The sequence below is a fragment of the Carassius gibelio genome, chromosome B10 (assembly GCF_023724105.1).
Source record: "Carassius gibelio isolate Cgi1373 ecotype wild population from Czech Republic chromosome B10, carGib1.2-hapl.c, whole genome shotgun sequence".
NCBI lineage: Eukaryota > Metazoa > Chordata > Actinopteri > Cypriniformes > Cyprinidae > Carassius > Carassius gibelio.
The window spans coordinates 14,022,609-14,040,765 of record NC_068405.1 but is presented as its reverse complement, the minus strand read 5'-3'; the positions used below and the strand labels follow the sequence as shown (position 1 = coordinate 14,040,765).

The 18,157-nt window shown below is 35.4% G+C and overlaps 2 protein-coding genes across 2 annotated transcripts; both read right to left on the bottom strand.

The window, feature by feature from the left end:
- Positions 1-2,571: 2,571 nt before the first annotated feature.
- Positions 2,572-10,008, bottom strand: LOC127966547 (transcription regulator protein BACH1). The gene is made up of 5 exons (XM_052567604.1): positions 9,869-10,008; positions 7,981-8,231; positions 6,367-7,464; positions 4,749-4,955; positions 2,572-3,675 (listed from the first exon to the last, which is right to left on the bottom strand). Exons 2-5 carry the CDS (start codon positions 8,218-8,220, stop codon positions 3,229-3,231), a joined length of 1,992 nt encoding a protein of 663 aa, XP_052423564.1. The 5' UTR covers positions 8,221-8,231; positions 9,869-10,008; the 3' UTR covers positions 2,572-3,228.
- Positions 10,009-10,239: 231 nt separating this feature from the next.
- LOC127966548 (MAP3K7 C-terminal-like protein) lies at positions 10,240-17,883 on the bottom strand. Its single transcript, XM_052567605.1, has 5 exons — positions 17,508-17,883; positions 16,975-17,056; positions 14,940-14,998; positions 12,613-12,728; positions 10,240-11,329 (listed from the first exon to the last, which is right to left on the bottom strand). Exons 2-5 carry the CDS (start codon positions 17,048-17,050, stop codon positions 11,149-11,151), a joined length of 432 nt encoding a protein of 143 aa, XP_052423565.1. The 5' UTR covers positions 17,051-17,056; positions 17,508-17,883; the 3' UTR covers positions 10,240-11,148.
- Between the last annotated feature and the right edge of the window lie 274 nt (positions 17,884-18,157).

Sequence of the window (18,157 nt, the reverse complement as noted above, 5' to 3'; positions counted from 1 at the left end):
TTACTCAAGGAATGGGAAAATGAGTTAGAAAGTTTCTTGTGTCCATTTTTTATGAGCTTTATCCCATTACTGTGGCACTTAAATGTTAATGAAGTTTTTGATTTAGCTTCTTTATGATACTCTTTTGCAGAAGCAGACCTCAAGACACCCAGCCTGTGTGAGGTCAAGAGAGGAAAGCGAGACGGTGTGTAGTGGGTGCTGTTATCTTACTAAGCTTTATATTCAGCACTGGAGAATCATTCACTTCCTCTTGAACAAGGTCTTGATAAGATCAGGATCAGGCTTATAATGCCCATTTCTGTCAGTGATGCAGGGCATGGCTGGGATTGTGGGGGTGATGCTCTGAAAAACATGGAAATTCAGCAAAAGTAGCAGGGAAAACGCCAAAGTATCAGTGACTCATACCAAGTAAATATATCGTATCTCTACACTTGTGTAGTGCATCAGTGAATAAGAGCTTTTATTCAAATCCACACAGATGGCATAATATTACTGTGCTGCTGAATGCGATGATGTTTACTGCCAGCTTAAGGTTTTTTTTTTTTTTTTTTTCTTTTTAGTATTTTGATTAATTCTAGGATTCGGTTTAGACTGCCGTAATACTGTTTTCCCTGTCCCTAATCTGCTAACCTCATAACTCTTAATCAAAACCTCCAAGCCGTTCCTCTCTTTTTTGTCTTCATCATTGTAATCTTGAATGAATGAGGTCACAGGTTAAATGCATGTTACATGCACCACTCATCTTACCTGAAACTCCTCTCAAAACAGTGAGGGACTTTGTGCTCCCCGTGGCACGTTAAAAAACCTGGACATAAAGGAAAGCCACATCCAGTTATCATCCACCAAACCAATTTGTCTCACAGAAGGATGCATCTGTGTTCCTCTCTGAAGACCTCTTCTTTTTTTGATATCTTATCTGAAGCTTCATGACCACAACCTTGGCAGAAAACATCAGTTGTCATTTAAAAAAGACTTACTGCATGAAATTTTGCCCTTGATAATTTACTCACTCTCATGCCTTTCCAAGCAAGAATACAAAAGGAGAGACTGTGGTCCCTATCCACTTTCACTGCATGGAAAAGAGCAGCTTGGACATTCTTTTAAACCTCTCCTTTTGTGTTAGCTACATGTCAAAGGTCATATATGTTTGGAAAATGTATTTATTATTTATTTAATTTTTTTATGAAGATGTTGCTTTAAGAAAGACATCCAGTGGCAGAGTTCACTCATTATTTCCTGTGAATATATATAATGTGAACATTAATATGATTTTTATTTATTTATTGTAAAACTAATACCAGAATAGTACTGAGATACCAAAAAATAATCTGTTTTCTGATGGTACTTTGTCAAGTGAAGATAAATTATATCCGATGGCTGTCGCTGTACAGAAACTGATGATCGTGCCAGTTTAACCCAAGGGAACAGAACACAAACATGAACTGTTATGTAGCTGACAGCCGGACAGAACGTATCCATCAAAGTGATTGAAATGATGAAAAATGCCTCAAAGCCTGTCATTATCCCAGCGCACATTCTTAGTACTGAGACAACACAGATTGTAATATTAAATTATATCACGAATTTATCCTCGAGCTGTCTTTGGTTAAACTAGAGCGTGTTTACATATTACAGACGCAGCTACAAGAGCTTTAATTTATGATAGTTTATCAAACGCGAGGAGACTGAGAAAATACGAAATATTGTCTGGGCAGGGCTGCCAGGTCTTCACCACAAAACCCGCCTTATTTGCTACTCAAATCTAGCCTAATCACGTTTTGAAGGGGTTCCCCGGAAAAAATCACAATCCGGTGAGGTAAAATTCAACTTTTTGGTGGGGATTCCTTGGTATAAATCAAATAATTTGGGTCGCTTAAACACGCGGACATAAAAATAACCCGCGGCGACAGTGTTAAAGTATCCCAATTCCGCGGGAAATCCGCGGACTTGGCAACAACTTTTGGGTGGGTGCTGCCATCTGTTGGTACAACTGTATCACTGTAAATAAAGAAATATGTAACTCAGGGATTCCCAAATTAAATGTATAGGTATTATTATTATTCTATTTAAACTTAACATGCAAGTAAGTACCACCTCAGATTTTTAGGTACTATTTCGATAATTTAACAGCACATTTGCATGATCATGGTTCTCCGATGGTCAGATAATAATCGAACATGCAGGTAAACCACATATTTAATAATAATAATAATAATAATAATAAATATATATATATATATATATATATATATATATATATATATATATATATATATATATATATATATAATAACGTGCTATTTCAGTTTTATTTTTATTATGGTACAGCGCTCATTATCATTTTGAGTTACATTCTATTTTAAAATTTATTATTAATTAAAATTTTAGCTAATTTTGTGCTTTCTGTGCGTCTGTTATTGTTAGTTTCTTATATATATATATATATATATATATATATATATATATATATATATATATATATATATAAACAACACAGGATTAAACATTTTTAAAATAAAATATATTTACAAAATTATCTAATTAAAAGGGGGAAAAAAAGTCTTTCAAATGTACATTTTTTTTAAGTCATTTATTAACAAAATTTCTGAAGAGAGGATAATTTGGTCCCAAGCAAAACATTAGAGCAGAATAATCAAAGTGTTATAACATTACATTTAAACGATGAAAGAAAAAAACAAACACACTTTTTTTAATTACATAAAATCAACATTAGTGAAACTACAGTATGTGCAGTTCTGAACACCTGAGAGTTTAATTCCCAGATTTAATGGTCTCTTCTAAAGTTGAGACATTTTGAGTGTCACAGTTTCAGCAAAAACTGATTACAGCACAGTGTAGTCCAATAGCTTTATGTCCCCTGAGAAGAAAAAGGTTATTATTGAGCTGCGAGATGAGGTTTGTGGTGTTGTGAGTCCAAAAATGATACTGTAATTGAGGTTGATTCCATAAGAGTGTGCGGATGTTCGGGGACACGTGTGTTAAGTCTATAAATGATCATTTTAGGTAAAGAAATACTTCATTGAACACTGACCAATACAAACTTAATGCTAATGCTTAAAGAGTTAAGAGTAAAAAAATAAAATGTAATGTACAACCTACGATCAGACGAGGACAGTAGTGATGTCACGTTTTTTTAAAATGCACCTTTAGTTGAGTAATTAAAAGTCCTTCAGTGATTTTCTATGGTTCTTCCTTCAACCGACACATTTAATTTTGCAATCTGTCGGTTTCATGATTGCCGATGAACAGATCAGTGGCGAGTTTCACCATTGAACTACACTCCAGTGGCGAGGCGTCAGGAAGACAGGTGTGTGACTGAGCTTCTGCGACCCCAAGAGGTAACAGGTTCTGTGAGCTTGACTGTGCAACAGAATTCTCCACTGAGGAAGTAACTGGTGGTTTGGCTCCAGAGCAACAGGTGTGTGTGGAGAGGTCTGGAGCCTGGGGACTCTGAGAAAGGTCTAGAGAGGGGCACAGGAAGGCAGATAGCGGGCAGTCTGGAGAGGAATATTTGGCCAGCACCTGAAGCTGCTCGGGTCTGAGGCCGGCTTCAGTACAGACCCTCTCATAAAGGCCTGAGTAACTCTGCCAGGCCGTCATCTTCATCTGATTCAGCTTGATCCTTTCAGCTGTCAGCTTCTCTCGCTCACTCCTCTGCAGAGCACAAAGAAACCATGGTTGAACTTTTTTTTAACAGTACATGTACTTATAGTGTACTTACAGTGTATTTATATAAGAAAGTTCTACTAATACAAAGTAACTATATGGGGTAGGTTAGGTTTAGGGGTAGGTTCAGGGATAGTACCTAGTTATTACATAGTTATTGTAATTACTATAATAAGTACATAGTATACGATATACATATATGAGAAAGTGTAAAATAAAGTGCTACAGAAACCACACACATATACATATACACATGGCATAGTTTATTATCTGACTTTATTAAATGGTCATATTTTCAAAATGTATTTATTTAAATGAGCATGAACCTGTTCACTGTGAAACCTAACATGGAAATATGGCTAGCTGTAGAACAAGCAATTCAGCAAAAATGTTATTGCATTTATTGATGATGATTATATAAACCTGATTATTGTGTATTTTAAACACAAATTTATAAGTACTGTTTACCTGTTTTATTTATGTATGGCTGACAGATATGCATCACATTAAGTTTATTAGTCCGTTTATGTTAAAACTAAATAATCCAAATGGATGTGAATTATCCAAGCAATTCAAATGTATGGATGAATCTCACAAAAACCTGTCCAGGTCATATTTCACACCAAAAATAACATAACAGGTTTTAATTTAAATACAATTACCTTACATAAAATATTATTTTAAGGCTATCCAGGTACCATACAATTCTTTACCATAATAAAGATGTAAATAAATAAAATAATAGTATTTATATTATTTAAAATATTTAAATCGTTATTTTGATATTGTCCTTAATTAAAATATAAATCATAAATATTTGAATATACCTAATCAAAATGACTTATCTTATGAAATGTATTTTAGTACAAAAAAAAAAAATCCCTTAAATAGTGCATTTTCTTAAAGGAAAATGCTATGTTATCAATCCACGTTTTTGTGAAATTCACTGAATAAGCAGTTGTAATCCTGAATGAGGTATTTGAAGTGCTTGAAGAGTGCACAGATATAAACTTTGAGCCTTTAGGGACCGCTCCGACTATAAGCATCCTTTGACTACTCACCAGTTTCTCGATTTCACACTCCAGGTTGTGTATGCAGTCAAGTTTCCGCTTGCGGCAGCGCCGGGCAGCAATCCGGTTTTTGCTCCGTCTGCGGATGTCATGCACAACATCGAGCTGCTCCCGTGTCAAGCACTGCTGCTTCAGCATCTGCTGGAAGTCATTCCTGCTCAGAGACACGATCTGATCCACAGACAGCGGCAGCGCCATCTGGAGGGAAACAGATCCGTTTAGATTTGAAACGCTGTCAACTTTGCTCAACATTCAGTGAGGAAAGATTTATGGGTTAATGCTTCTTTTAGGGTCTTCACTCAGGATTTTTGACCTCACAAGGACTCTGACAAGTCATTATCAGGTGTGCAAAGTGATTATGATTCCAGACTGCTCAAAAGGCACTGAACAGTGCAAAGTCCAAGCAACATTAACAAATCTAAAAATGCTTACAGAGGCGCTGGGTTTTTGCTTATTCCGACTGTATGAAATTCTAAATGATTAGATAAGATGTGGGTTTCAAGACACATCAGATGTCGGATTGACCAATATTTCTTTATTAATACTGATTTAATAGCAGGGCTGCTGTTAAATTGCACCATTTGGTGTGTCTCTATAGGAAATCACCCATCAATGCTATTAACTAATTTAATGTATCGCTGGAGAATTGCTCAACTTTTCTGAAATAACTCTTTTCTGAAATAATTACAAACTTCTTAAGTAAGAAATGTGTTGCTTAAAAATCAGAAAAGAAACATTAGAATAAATTCACAACCATTTAGATTCAAAGACAACTTTGGATAACACAAATAATAATTTTATATTAATATAATTATATACATTAATTTAGAGAAAATATTATGAAATAATACAATACCAATATATCATAAGAATACTTTTATTAAATTAATGTTAATAATGACAACCACAAAAATATGAAATATGAATGATCATAATAACATCATAATATATTTGTATAAAATATCAATAATCTTTGAATTAAAAAGCTACAATATATCTGTGACCATTTAGATGGCAAAACAACTTTAGTTATTATACTTGTTATTATGCTTGTTAGTATGATGATTATTATTATTATTATTACAAAACTTATATGAATTAATTAAAATAACAGATTATAATATTATAACACGACACTGCTACTATATAATATATTAATAATAATAATATATTATTATTCAAATGCTACTATAATAACAGCTAAATAATAATATTATATTTGTAAATAATTCAGAATCTATAAAAAAAATAAAGTTAAAATTTTAAAACATTTAGATAACAAAATAATTTATTATTAATATTATTATTAATAATATATTCATAATATCATTGTGTTGTTTGTATAAAATATTTATTATCTTGATCGGTTTACTCATAATAAAGCAATTTCCGTCTCTACTTAGGTTGAGTCTATAGAGTTTATGATGGATTGATTGACTGTCTATTTTATTGTCCATCATGACAACTGGACAGTTGATCACTTAAAAATGTAATGCACATCTTTCCTCAACAAACACACAATTTGATGCATCGTTCAAGCACAGAAGCTTAGGGATAAGGGTTTGTTCACACCAGTGAAGCACCACTAACAAATACAAGCAGGCCTCACCTCACACACTCGTTCACTGCTGTAAGACTCACTGTCCCCCTCTGTGTCAAAGCTGTCAGAGTCCTCCCCTGACTGGTTGGAGGGCACGTATGGACTGCCCTGTGACGTTGAGCCCCCCTCTCCATCGTGCAGATGAGCTCCCACCGCGCCAAAGCTCTGCAGGAATGGACACTCCACTGCTCTGGGATCCGGATGGCAGCTTTTCAGACAGTTGAGATTCGAGGCTTTCACCACCAAGCCCAGGCCAGAGGGAGACGCCTGGCAAGAATCCGGCCAGAACGTGAGCTGTTTAGCCACCTCGATCTCCTCCGTGCTCCTCTGTTCACAGCATCGGTCAGCTTTGAGCTCACATGGCCTCACAACATCCTCCAGGCCTGAGCGAGGGGGCGTTCCCCATTTTTCAGAGTCACAAATGGATCGTGCCGACTCATTACAGATTGGAAATGATGGAGGTCCTGTGCAAGGTCCAGGATTCAGAGGACAACATTCAGGCAGAAGAGAATCTGAGAAAGAATTGCTGATGAGAGGTGTCTTATCACATGAGAAGATCTCGTTGCCGTCTTCATTGCTTGAGCTAGGTAGACAGTTTAAAGGACAATCGTCTTCTGACTTGTCAAGGGACATGGGTTTCGAGTCGCAAACATCTAGACAGGATCGCTCCTTCCCGCAAGCTATTTGAAACTTCCGGTACTTTGGGCACAGGAGAGAGTAATCTGTGTCTTCCTGGCTGTGACAGCTTTTTCCGACATCCTCAATGGCCACCGAAGGAGGACAAGATGGCTCTTTGACTTCAAGCTGAAGCTGTGAGGGCTGAAGTAATGATGTGCCTTCATCAATAACATCAACCCCGTCAATCGAGCTCAATTCAGCCCCTCGTGATTTGCAGCATTTGGTTTTGCAGCACTTCCTCTGGACTTTTGATGGACTTCTGCTGCTCTCAAAGAACTTGGGGAGAAGGAAGTCAAAGCAGGCTTTGTCCAAGTCCTTGAAACCAAGAACAGAGGCACAGTTACGGATTTCCAGCACATTCTCTTTAGTAAAGATGAGTTTTGAGGTGTAGGCAAAGTCCAGCAAGGGTTCGAATCCCTCTGAGGTAACCTTCAAAATGAAAAAAAACAACAACAAAACGATACGTTTTACATCACGTGCATTAAAATGCATCATATATCTCACATAGATGTTGAATTAAAGGAATAGTTAATCCAAAAATGAAAGTTCTGTCTCTATAATGATGGACGACAGTGCCTAAGAATTGTTAAATAAAGTTATTTTCGTTTTCTTTGCACACAAAAAGTATTCTCGTAACTTTGTAAAATTACAGTTGAAACACTGATGTCACATGCACTATTTTAACAATGTCTTTACTACCTTTCTGGACCTTAAACGTGATAGTTTTCTATTCTATTCAGGGTCAGAAAGCTCCTGGATTTCATCAAAAATATCTTAATTTGTGTTACGAAGATGAACAAAGGTCTTTCAGGTTTGGAACGACATGAGTAATTAATTACAGAATTTTTGGGTGAACTATCCCTTTAAATATTTCTGTCGCAATATTGGGCCAAAGATATTCCATGAATTTCCTCCTTCATCTCAGACCTTTAATTATGTTGTTACCTCATCAGGAAGGTTGACGATAATTCCTTCAGGTGTATGACTGGACAAACGAGCGCTGAAATAATCACTGCAGGATGCCAGAACTGCCCGGTGGGCCCGATAACTCTGGGTCTCTGCCACAACAGTCACATCACACAGAAGATCTTTCTTCCGCTGCTCATTCAGACATTGCAGAACGTGGGAACTGTGCACAGACGACTGGAAGGTGAACTTAAACGACTTGGAGTTTTCCACTGACATGCTGAGTTAATCTGTATGGTAAAAACAAAGAACATGTGCTCAATTCAAAGAAACTGTCGTGTGTCCTAATCATAACTGAGATTATTTGGTTATAAAACTCAATCATTAGACATACAGCACCACGGTTTCTAAACAGTTTGAATTTCCATGACTTTTCATTTTTCTGGTTAAAGAAGTTGTATGCAGCAATCCGAAAGAACAATTTCTAACCAATGAAATATTTTAGAGCCCAGCATAACTTGTAATATATATATATATATATATTCACTCTAATGATTTCCATGTCGGTTTTTACAATTTTTACAAATTACAGCACCATCTTTTTCAGCAGCGTTGGTTCCAGAAGCATTTTCTCATTCATTTTTTCCTGTAAAGATTTTTGTTAGAGTTATAACCCACTAACTAGTAAAGAGGTGTATTATCAATTATCACAGATATACACACAAAGACACTAAAGCAGAGATCCTTGTGAGTGCTATTTTCTTGTTTTTATGTATTTTGTTGTTGTTGTTTTGCAGAATCGTGGCAATGTAGTACACTTTTTGTGTGTGGAGGGGAAACTTATGCCACTCCAATCACGACTCTGTTCCAGTTTTGTGCTTTGCTTTACGAGTTTTGGAATTATTTACTCATTAACTGGCCATTAACTGTGTCTCCAACATAAACTACTCCGTATTAACTTCTTTTGCATCGAACTATTATGAAAACTGTCATATTTGCAACTGTCTAGCTGACAGCCGACTTGATATTCAACAGCGCTTTAAGCTCGCGTCATACTTCTTAAAAACTATCGTTCTACGGGAAGTAAGCTGGAAAAATAGTTTACCGTCTATGGGAAAATGCTTTTTGAAACACTCACTACATACGTGTCCTGACCCACGGGAGCTCCTTATCTTAACCGTGTACTGAGAATTTGACCTAGTCAAGAGTGTGTGTGTGTGTGTGTGTGTGTGTGTGTGTGTGTGTGTGTGTGTGTGTGTTTATGTGGCGCAAGTGTGTGCTGCTCACTGCTGACTCATTGGGTTTTGCTGATAAAGGATGAGCAAGCATTTTCCCCGTCTGTCCCTTTCCATTAAACTCCTCCTCTTTACGAGGAACGTAGGGACTAGTTGCCTCACGGTTTGATTGCACGGTTTAGCTGGAGCCTTTTATGTCGTTAAACGGAAATATTTGAACTCATTTCCCTAATCCTGTGTCGAGTAAAATCAACAGACGCGCCTAGATGTAATAAAACCCCAACATTACGCTTGTGTCACAAACCCTAGTGAGCGTCTACATAGACAGAATCCCAGGCGCGCTTTAAATGTTCGAATAGAACACTCGGAACGCGGCTACGACGCTCAAAATGATCTCTAGGTAGAAAGCCCATTATGTTTTGAGACACAGCCTACGTCCGATTTGAAAAAAAAAGAAAAGAAAAAGAAAAGAAAAACATCTGTAGAAATAATTAGTCGTGATCATTGGAAAAACCCGCGGGTCATATGGCGTGAAACAGAACTATATCTAAACTAAACCAGTTCATACGTTTTTACAGTTAAATTAGACATTTTTAACTTTAACTATAGTTCACCAATCTCCATTATCAGTGTCTTTTTGTCTCTCTTGACACACAAAACTGACAAAAGCACAAGAAATCGTTTATACTCACCTGTCATATCACTGGAGAGTGAGAGGAAAAGTTGGATTTGATTCTACATTATAACTCCGGCTAGTTTAAAGCGCTCACTTGTAACTATGAAAATAAGGAGGCGCTTGTGTTTCACTCTGGTGTCATGTGACCTCTGCCAAAAAAAATAAAAAATTGTTTTTGTCCCGCCTTCTCAAACACAGCCCTCTTCTCATTGGCCTTCTGTACCGTCAATCATTAACACTTCCTTGCTTTTCGCCGCCAGACTTCCGTGGTTTTCACTATGGTTTTCACCCACAGTCCACTGTACAGACTGACAGATACATTTAACCTTTCAGTCCCATGTTGGGAGTCTTACAGACAATAACGAAATGGAATATTCAGCATATTGAATATTTGGACCAATGTATCCAGACACAAGAACACTTTGTGTATTCTTAACTTAAAAATGTATAATGCTTAAAATCATTCATTTAATACCAAAATAGTTTTTTTATTTAGAGTCTTTACATATGTTGTGAGTTATATTATTCTAAAAGAAATAGTCCAAATGTCAAAATATGCATATGCCATTACATTTTTACATTCACAATCATAATTCTGATAAATAACTTCATACTTCACTAACTAAACAAAGCTCTAGACTAAATAAACCCTAAATCTAGAGGAAGCAAACCTTTCATGCTGCTAAACTGGTTGTGGACATGCACCTGGTATTTCAGTGTTGTTGGATGGGATGTTAGCCATTTATATTTTTGAAGAGTTTCACAGTGAGCAGATCACATTTCGAAACCCAAGTTCCCTATTGCTGAGTGACTAAACAATGGTGTGTAGTCACACATTTATCGTCACCAGTCACCTAGCTTGAACTTAAATAGCTGAACAGAAATGTAATTCCTTAATTCCCTTTTTATGTTTTTGGCAGACAGTAAACAGTAAAAACTTTTACCGAGAGCAACTTTCACAGCAGAGCATTTCATTTGTACAGTTTACATGAGTAAAGCACATTTATCAACAAACACGCCCTTAAAACACACAAAGAAGAAGAACAGTATATATTCAGAATGCATAATCAGACATATATGAGTGAGGGACCTCTCAGCTCAAGTTTGGGCCACAATACCATCCATATGATCTTAAAATGTATTAAATATACACTGATTAAGTCGCTCAGTCTAAGCACATTGATTCAAGGTCAATTTTCAGCTTCAGTACAACTTCAGCACTGAAGGAATGCTGAGATGTTTATAAGCAGTGGTGAAGACCCAGTGGTGAAAGCTCTTTTGCACTGGTGTCAAAGGTCACGAGGAGCCCTGCCTCTTTTGACTGATCACTCGGAGCATCTCTAGCTGCTGTGCGCGTTGGCTATGGACTGTTATCAGACTTTGGTTCTCTTCTGTAAGTATCCTGTATTCCTCCTCAAGTCGTGCAAACTCCATTGACACCCTTTCATCCTCTAGCAGCTCTGCCATGAGCTCTCTCCTGAGCGCCACAAACACAAACGGGGAAATAACATGTTAAAATCATTCGTTACATCACATCTTTTAACGACTGTTTTAATGTAATGATTATATGGAAGGTTAGTGCCAAAATAACATCATATGTGGGCCATGTGTCAGACAGGTGACTAGAGTCGGCGGTTCTGTACCCGAAACTATTTCATAGGAAGTGAAACTGTTGATGCCATAGCTTTGGGTATCTGAATTGATACAATGATCTCAAACGAAAAAAAATATATATATATAGACATTAGACATCTAGATGAAGGGTCTTGTCTGTGGTTTGTAATGTTTCACTTGCTCACTAAAGCACTGAGTCAGCGGGTGATCTGCATATGGCCTTCGGACCATTAACTGTTTGAGCAGGGTTGTAATGTGGTGACGGCCACGTTTCTGTGTCTTTTGTTTAATGTGAAGGTTGCGGGAAACGAAAAGGGTTAAAAGTGTTTAACTGCACTTGGATGAATCAGAGACATACTATATATACAGTACATCTCTAGAAAAACATCAGAAATGGTTCTCTGGTTGATCTTGATGCTTTATCTGAACTCAGTGTATCTGAAAAAGTTCATGTGTGGAAAACACATGAGGGAAAAAAAGAAAATGAGAAAGAGAACAAACACTGGAAATTTACAGTGGCATTGAGATGACAAGAAGGGTTTTGTGTTTCCTTCTATAAATAAACCAGAACCAGCCTCTCTCTCACTCTCTCTCTCTATATGTGTGTGTGTGATATGATGAAATAATTATCATAGTATTTATGGTTTACAAAGTTGTGCATTGATTTAACATAAGTACAATTTCAAGACTAGTTTGCAAATTACGGTAGTGTATGTGGTTTGAAAATGAAATAATGTACTATTTAAAAACTCAAAAAAGTCGTTTGGAAAACGAAAAATTGGAGTATACATGTTAGGCTGTACAGTTTCATCAAAGTGTGGTTTTGCAATGTAAAAGAAAAAAAATTCCTGCATAGCACAATACAGTAAACCAGGTCTGGTCATCATTACACAGGCCTTTTTTAACCAGTAGAGCAGCATGACTCCATGAAGGCAGACAATGGCAGCTTTGATCAGTTGTCTTTTCTGTCTGTTCATACTCACAAATATGTGTGTGTTTATATAATTCATACTGTATCGAAGATTACTTTTTTAATTGTACAAACACAATAGCATATTAATAGAGTAACTAACAGCTCTGACTTTGAAATCGATCTCGGTAATATCATGAATACATGTTGGTGTTTGAGTTATTTTTAAAGCTTACTTCCTATCTTCCAGCCTGGCGATTTCATGTTTGACCTGGTTGAACTCGTTGGCAATCTTGCAGTGGTTTTTGTACACTTCAATGGACTCCTTTAGAGACCGAAACGGCAGCACGGGCTAGTGAGGAAAGTAATGACATTATTACATCACATTTTTTTATTGGTGACACTATGAGTGTTTTGTTTTTCCTAATACTTCAGCACAAACCACAATTGCTCTTTTTAATGAGTTAGTTGACATGTTTTAGTCTGTCTGATGTAGCTGCATGGACTGGAGACGGAATCAGGAACTTCGTTTTTTCTTTATGATGTTATATTTGGATTGTCTGCTACATCCTGGAATATACACAGAATCGTCATACAGCCTGACTGGAGGGTTTCAATCAATTGATGAAACATAATATGTGGAAACAGTTTGTGAGATGCTTGACTTTTTTTATTCCTTTTGTGTCAGGAACTTCTTCTTTCACAATGACTCACGCCACCGTCCTACAGAATATCAGCCACACAACAAAACCCTTCAACTTCTCCCAGTTTTTCCCCTAATTTGTTGATGTTTGTGTGTGTGTGTGTGTGTGTGTGTGCATGACAATTTCAGCATTTCAGAGAGGGACACTGTTATGGGGAATCTTCCTAGCAGCACAAATTTAAATAAAAACTAAATAATTTCATAAACAGCTTTAAAGGTTGCTTAAAATATATCAAAGGATAAAGATTACAGATTTTTTTAATCTACACGATAGTTAGCACATTTCATGATGTGAAGAGACACATGTAAGCAAGAGTTTGCTCCCTTTAGACTTTTCCCTAAAAAACGAGAGTATATTATATTAGTGACAAAGCCTTTTTTGTTATCTGTAATTTACTAGTTATGTGGAAATAGTTTGCGAAAAAGTACTCATCTAGTCATGTTGTCAACGGTCAAAACCAACCCTTCAAGTCAGCATGAAACAGCATTTATGCTCTATTTTACTGTAAAGTATTTTTGATTGAAACAACATATTTAAAAGGGGAAAAAAGTTGGCCAGGATTTTGTGAAAAGTTTTGTGAAAAGTTGGAGGACGTCACCCGATAAAGAAAAGCAAGTTTACATATGATGAATGATTATGAGGAAGTATTGGGCTTCTAGTGACAAAGATAAATGTTTTTATATTATTTATGCAATAAAGATTTGTATTTAATAATAATAATTAAAATATCAGCAATAATAATAATAAAACTGATGGGCTTCTAGTGAAAAAAAAATAAAAAAAAAAAAAACAATAATAATAATGCTTGCATGGGCTTCTAATGTTCAGAATTAAATTTAATTTTAATCATAATTATTATTTTGTATTTAATAAATGTATTTTTAATATCATCAACAACAACATTGATAATAATAATGATAATAAATTATTGACAGCAAAAATAATAAGTTTTCATTTAATAATTACCCCTTTTTTATTTAACAAATGTATTTATATTATGTATTAATAATAATATACATGATTGGGATTCTAAAAAAATAAATGTGGTTATTATTTGTATTTAATAAATGCATTTTCAATAATAATAATAATAATAATAATAATAATAACAATAAATTACAATGTTCATATTTTATTTGAATATTTAATATATTAGTATTTAATATGCATTTATTTTTCTTTCTAATTTATCATTTGTCAGTTTGATAATATCATTCAATTTTGATTTCCTGTTAAGTCTAATGATAAGCTAGAAGAAAATAAAACTAATGCCATCTTGTGGTCTTACGGAAGCATTACTGAAACATTTTCTCAGGAAGAAAGTAGGAATCTTTACAGTAGATGTCCCATTAAATAAACTGAATAAAAGATGCGCATCAAACTGAAAATAGTTAAAGGAGAAACAAATATCCTCAGTCAAAGAAGAGACAATAACAAACATTTTAAAGCAGCAGTAATATATTTCTGTGATCTGCAGATGTTCATAAAGTTCTCTGGGTTAATATGGGGCTATTCCTGTCTGGTTTCGCTTCTTTCCTCGTGAAACTTACATGCAGGATCATTTCACTTCACCCTTGTTTAAAACAGTCTCACTCCTGCTGATTCTGCTGTTCAACCCTAATATTAGCACAGTGGATTTAGTCTTTCTACAGTTTTTTCTGCACACCAGTCACACTATGACCCTAAACTGTGATTATCACGCATAACAAACTTTAGTTGTTAGATATAAAGTCAGATGTATAATATCTACTACTACTAGAGGCTTATTAAAGCTGCATTCTCTAGCAGACCCTGTAATTGTATTCTAAGCATGCAGTACTATGCCGTCATGTATTAAACAGATTATTAATAAACTTTACCTGCAGGCGTTGTTCAAGGTCAGGGAATGATGGAAGGGGATCCTCTGCATCTTTCAACTCTGAGAGGAAGAGAAAGCCAGAGGAACACGTCTGGTATGCTAATGTTTGAGATCTTTACTCCAAGGCCTTGGTGGTGACATCTACATCCATCTAATCAGTTAAATCATACCACAGTGCACACGACACCACAACATGTCCAGTTAGCTGTTTATGCTGATCCAGGGCCAGTCTCCCTTGTGTTAACATGTGGCCATTCACCTAGAAACTGCTTCCAGATCAGTGTGAAAACCCAAATTTGAGCACCACCTGTCCGGCCATGGACTCCAAATCCTGAACGGACAGATTGAAAGTAACTATCTCCCAGGTTCTTCACAATGGCTTGTCTTTAGCGAGCGCTCTGACAGACAGCTATGTCCAGTGGGGCTCACTCACTCACGCTGAGAATCCTCTGATGCAGCCAGCTAAAAACAGGCCTGTTTACTGTCATGCATCAGCCAGACGGCCAATTAGAAGATAAATATACATAAACATTTGCAAGGGTAATATCTGAAACATGATATGCACGTGATTCCTGCAGAATGTGGCCAGGTGTGGAGGAGCATGACCCTTTCATCTCATTTTGGCAAACTGACTGATTATTATTATTATTATTATTATTATTATTATTATTATTATTATTATTATTATTATTATTATTATTAATCAGTCTTGCATTGTTTTATATAATAAAATATAATATAACAAAAACATATACATTTTTGTAAATGCATTATTTTAAAGTACAAATGTTTAAAATGTATACAGAAATTACATACAATATGAATTTTATTATGTATAGGCATGATGTTAATAATATCATTTTAAATAATGAGATTATTTATTCGTTTGTTATTAATTATGAGCATTATTTATTTAAGCATTTATTTTAGTTTAGATTACTTTTGGAGTAATACACTTTTTTTAAAGATACTGTTTCCCTGTTTATTTCATAATTTATTTGTAAACTAAACGCATAGATAAGCGCATTAATGCAGATAATTAATAATCACCAAATAAATATTTTTTTTTACATTTTCATTAACAAGTGACTTAATTTCTCTATATGTGTATAGTGTGTGTGTTTATATATATATATATTATTGTAGGATGTTATATTAGTGTTATTTTATGTATAATAACAGTGTGTGTATGTGTGTTTGTGTAGAATTAAATTTCTTGTATAATTGTACAATAGAGAGAGAGAGAGTATAATATATATATATATATATATATATATATATATATATATATATATATATATATAATATATATATTAGTTTTACAGTTTAGTTTTGTAGTTATGTGAATGTATTTTAGTTTAGTTTAGTTTACTATTTAGTTTTAATATTTATTTATTTTAGTTCAACTAAATTCATTTGAATGTTTTAGTTTGAGTGGCTGTTAATCTCTCTCTCACACACAAACACACACACACACACACACACACACACAAAGAAAAAAGTAAAGAAGGAAGGATCGTCGGAAAGAAGACTAATATGTAGCATGCTATGTGTAGGACTTTGTTTGTGTTCCACTTTTGGGAAAGAAAAAATGGACGCCGGGCAAAGTAGCGACGAAGCGTGAAGTAATAAATGCTTTTAAATTTAGGCCAGTGTTCTAAAAGCAAATGAGTGAATCACGCAGCAGTGAGGTATTAAAACAGAAACCTGATGCTGCAATGCCCAGGCAGCAGCTGCCATCAAAGCATTTTCCCGGATAGCTGTAAAACACTTTGACAGCGCTGTTGACTTTGTGGCTAGGTGGATATTTTGTTTTTAAGATGCCAGAGATCAACTAAAATAGAGGGGGCACCTGTTTCTTTGGAAAGGATGGCAAAAGTTGAATTGATCCCACATGAGAGGCTTTGGGTGGGTTTTGCTTGTTGCCATTTTGGTCGAAGTCATGCATCGTGTGGACCTCTATTTCAGTCTCTCAGTCGCATTGTCTTTTTCACAAGCATGTCAATTTCTAAAATAATAATCTGCAGATGTGTTACCCGAGGTTTCGTCGAGGCTGAAAGAGATTTGTACTTCAGGTTTATCTGCAGAGACTCGTCTAGCTGAGGTGATCATTTATTCCTAGAAAAAGAGCAGATGTGGATTAAACGGGTGGATATGAACTTTATTCATGCCTCTGATGTATGAGATCAGCAGCCTTTCAGGGGTCATGAGAAGGTTTCATCATGTGCCCAAAGCTGCATCAAGATTAAACAATTGGAGACGGATCCTCGTCCAGCCAACAAATGAGATCATACCTCTGTACTGGCTGCACAGTGTTTCTTAGTCTTGAAATGACTTGTTAAATCATATTTGTTTATAGCAATATATATTTACTTTGCTTAAAATGTATATATTTTTACAGATGATGGAAAGCCCAATGTTAATGTCATGCAAAGTGTGAAAAGGCTACTATTTAGCCTGTTAAAAGGCTCATTGGCTACTGTAAGTTTACTTCGTTAAAGCTAAAAGAAGATTTTTATGAATTTAAATGTGTTACATGTGACTATAGGAAGCAATAAAAGCCCCTTACCTGACAGTAGAAACAGATTTACAGAAAACTCTGTAATAAAAATCTTAAAAGAGCCTCAAGGGTCGCTCAGCAGAGGACACAGAGCTGGAGACACTCCATTGAGGATCCTGTAGATCTTCTTCACTGTGTTTATGCTGTAAAAAGTCACAGTAAACTACTCGTAATCCTCGCAGTGAACACTGAGAAGCCAAAAGCAGGCTCACAAAGTAATGACAGCTCTTCAGCAGGAGTCTGTCAGAGTGGCACTGTGATTGTTTGTGTGCCAGCCAGACGTCAATTAAATGGCTCAGATGACTTTACACTGCAACAATGTCCTTCACTCCTATCAGCTCTGAGTCACCTACACTTTCACAAGAACAATGCAAAGGTTTGAGGTTTTTTTTCTTCGTCTTTTTTTCATAGTAGAAATTTTGTGCTTTGTTTAGATGTTTTTTTTAAAGCTGTGTGCATCAGATTGATCGCAAAACAGTCCCACAGAACAAAAATCTAAATATATTTTTAAAAAGTAAAAAATATATATGTAAAAAAAGATATATTAATATAAAATTTAATCAAAATCTAAAGATATTTAAAATAAAGAAGATTAAATAAAACAGATTGATAAATAATAGAATAATAAATCAACACACTTGAATAAGTTCAAAGATTAA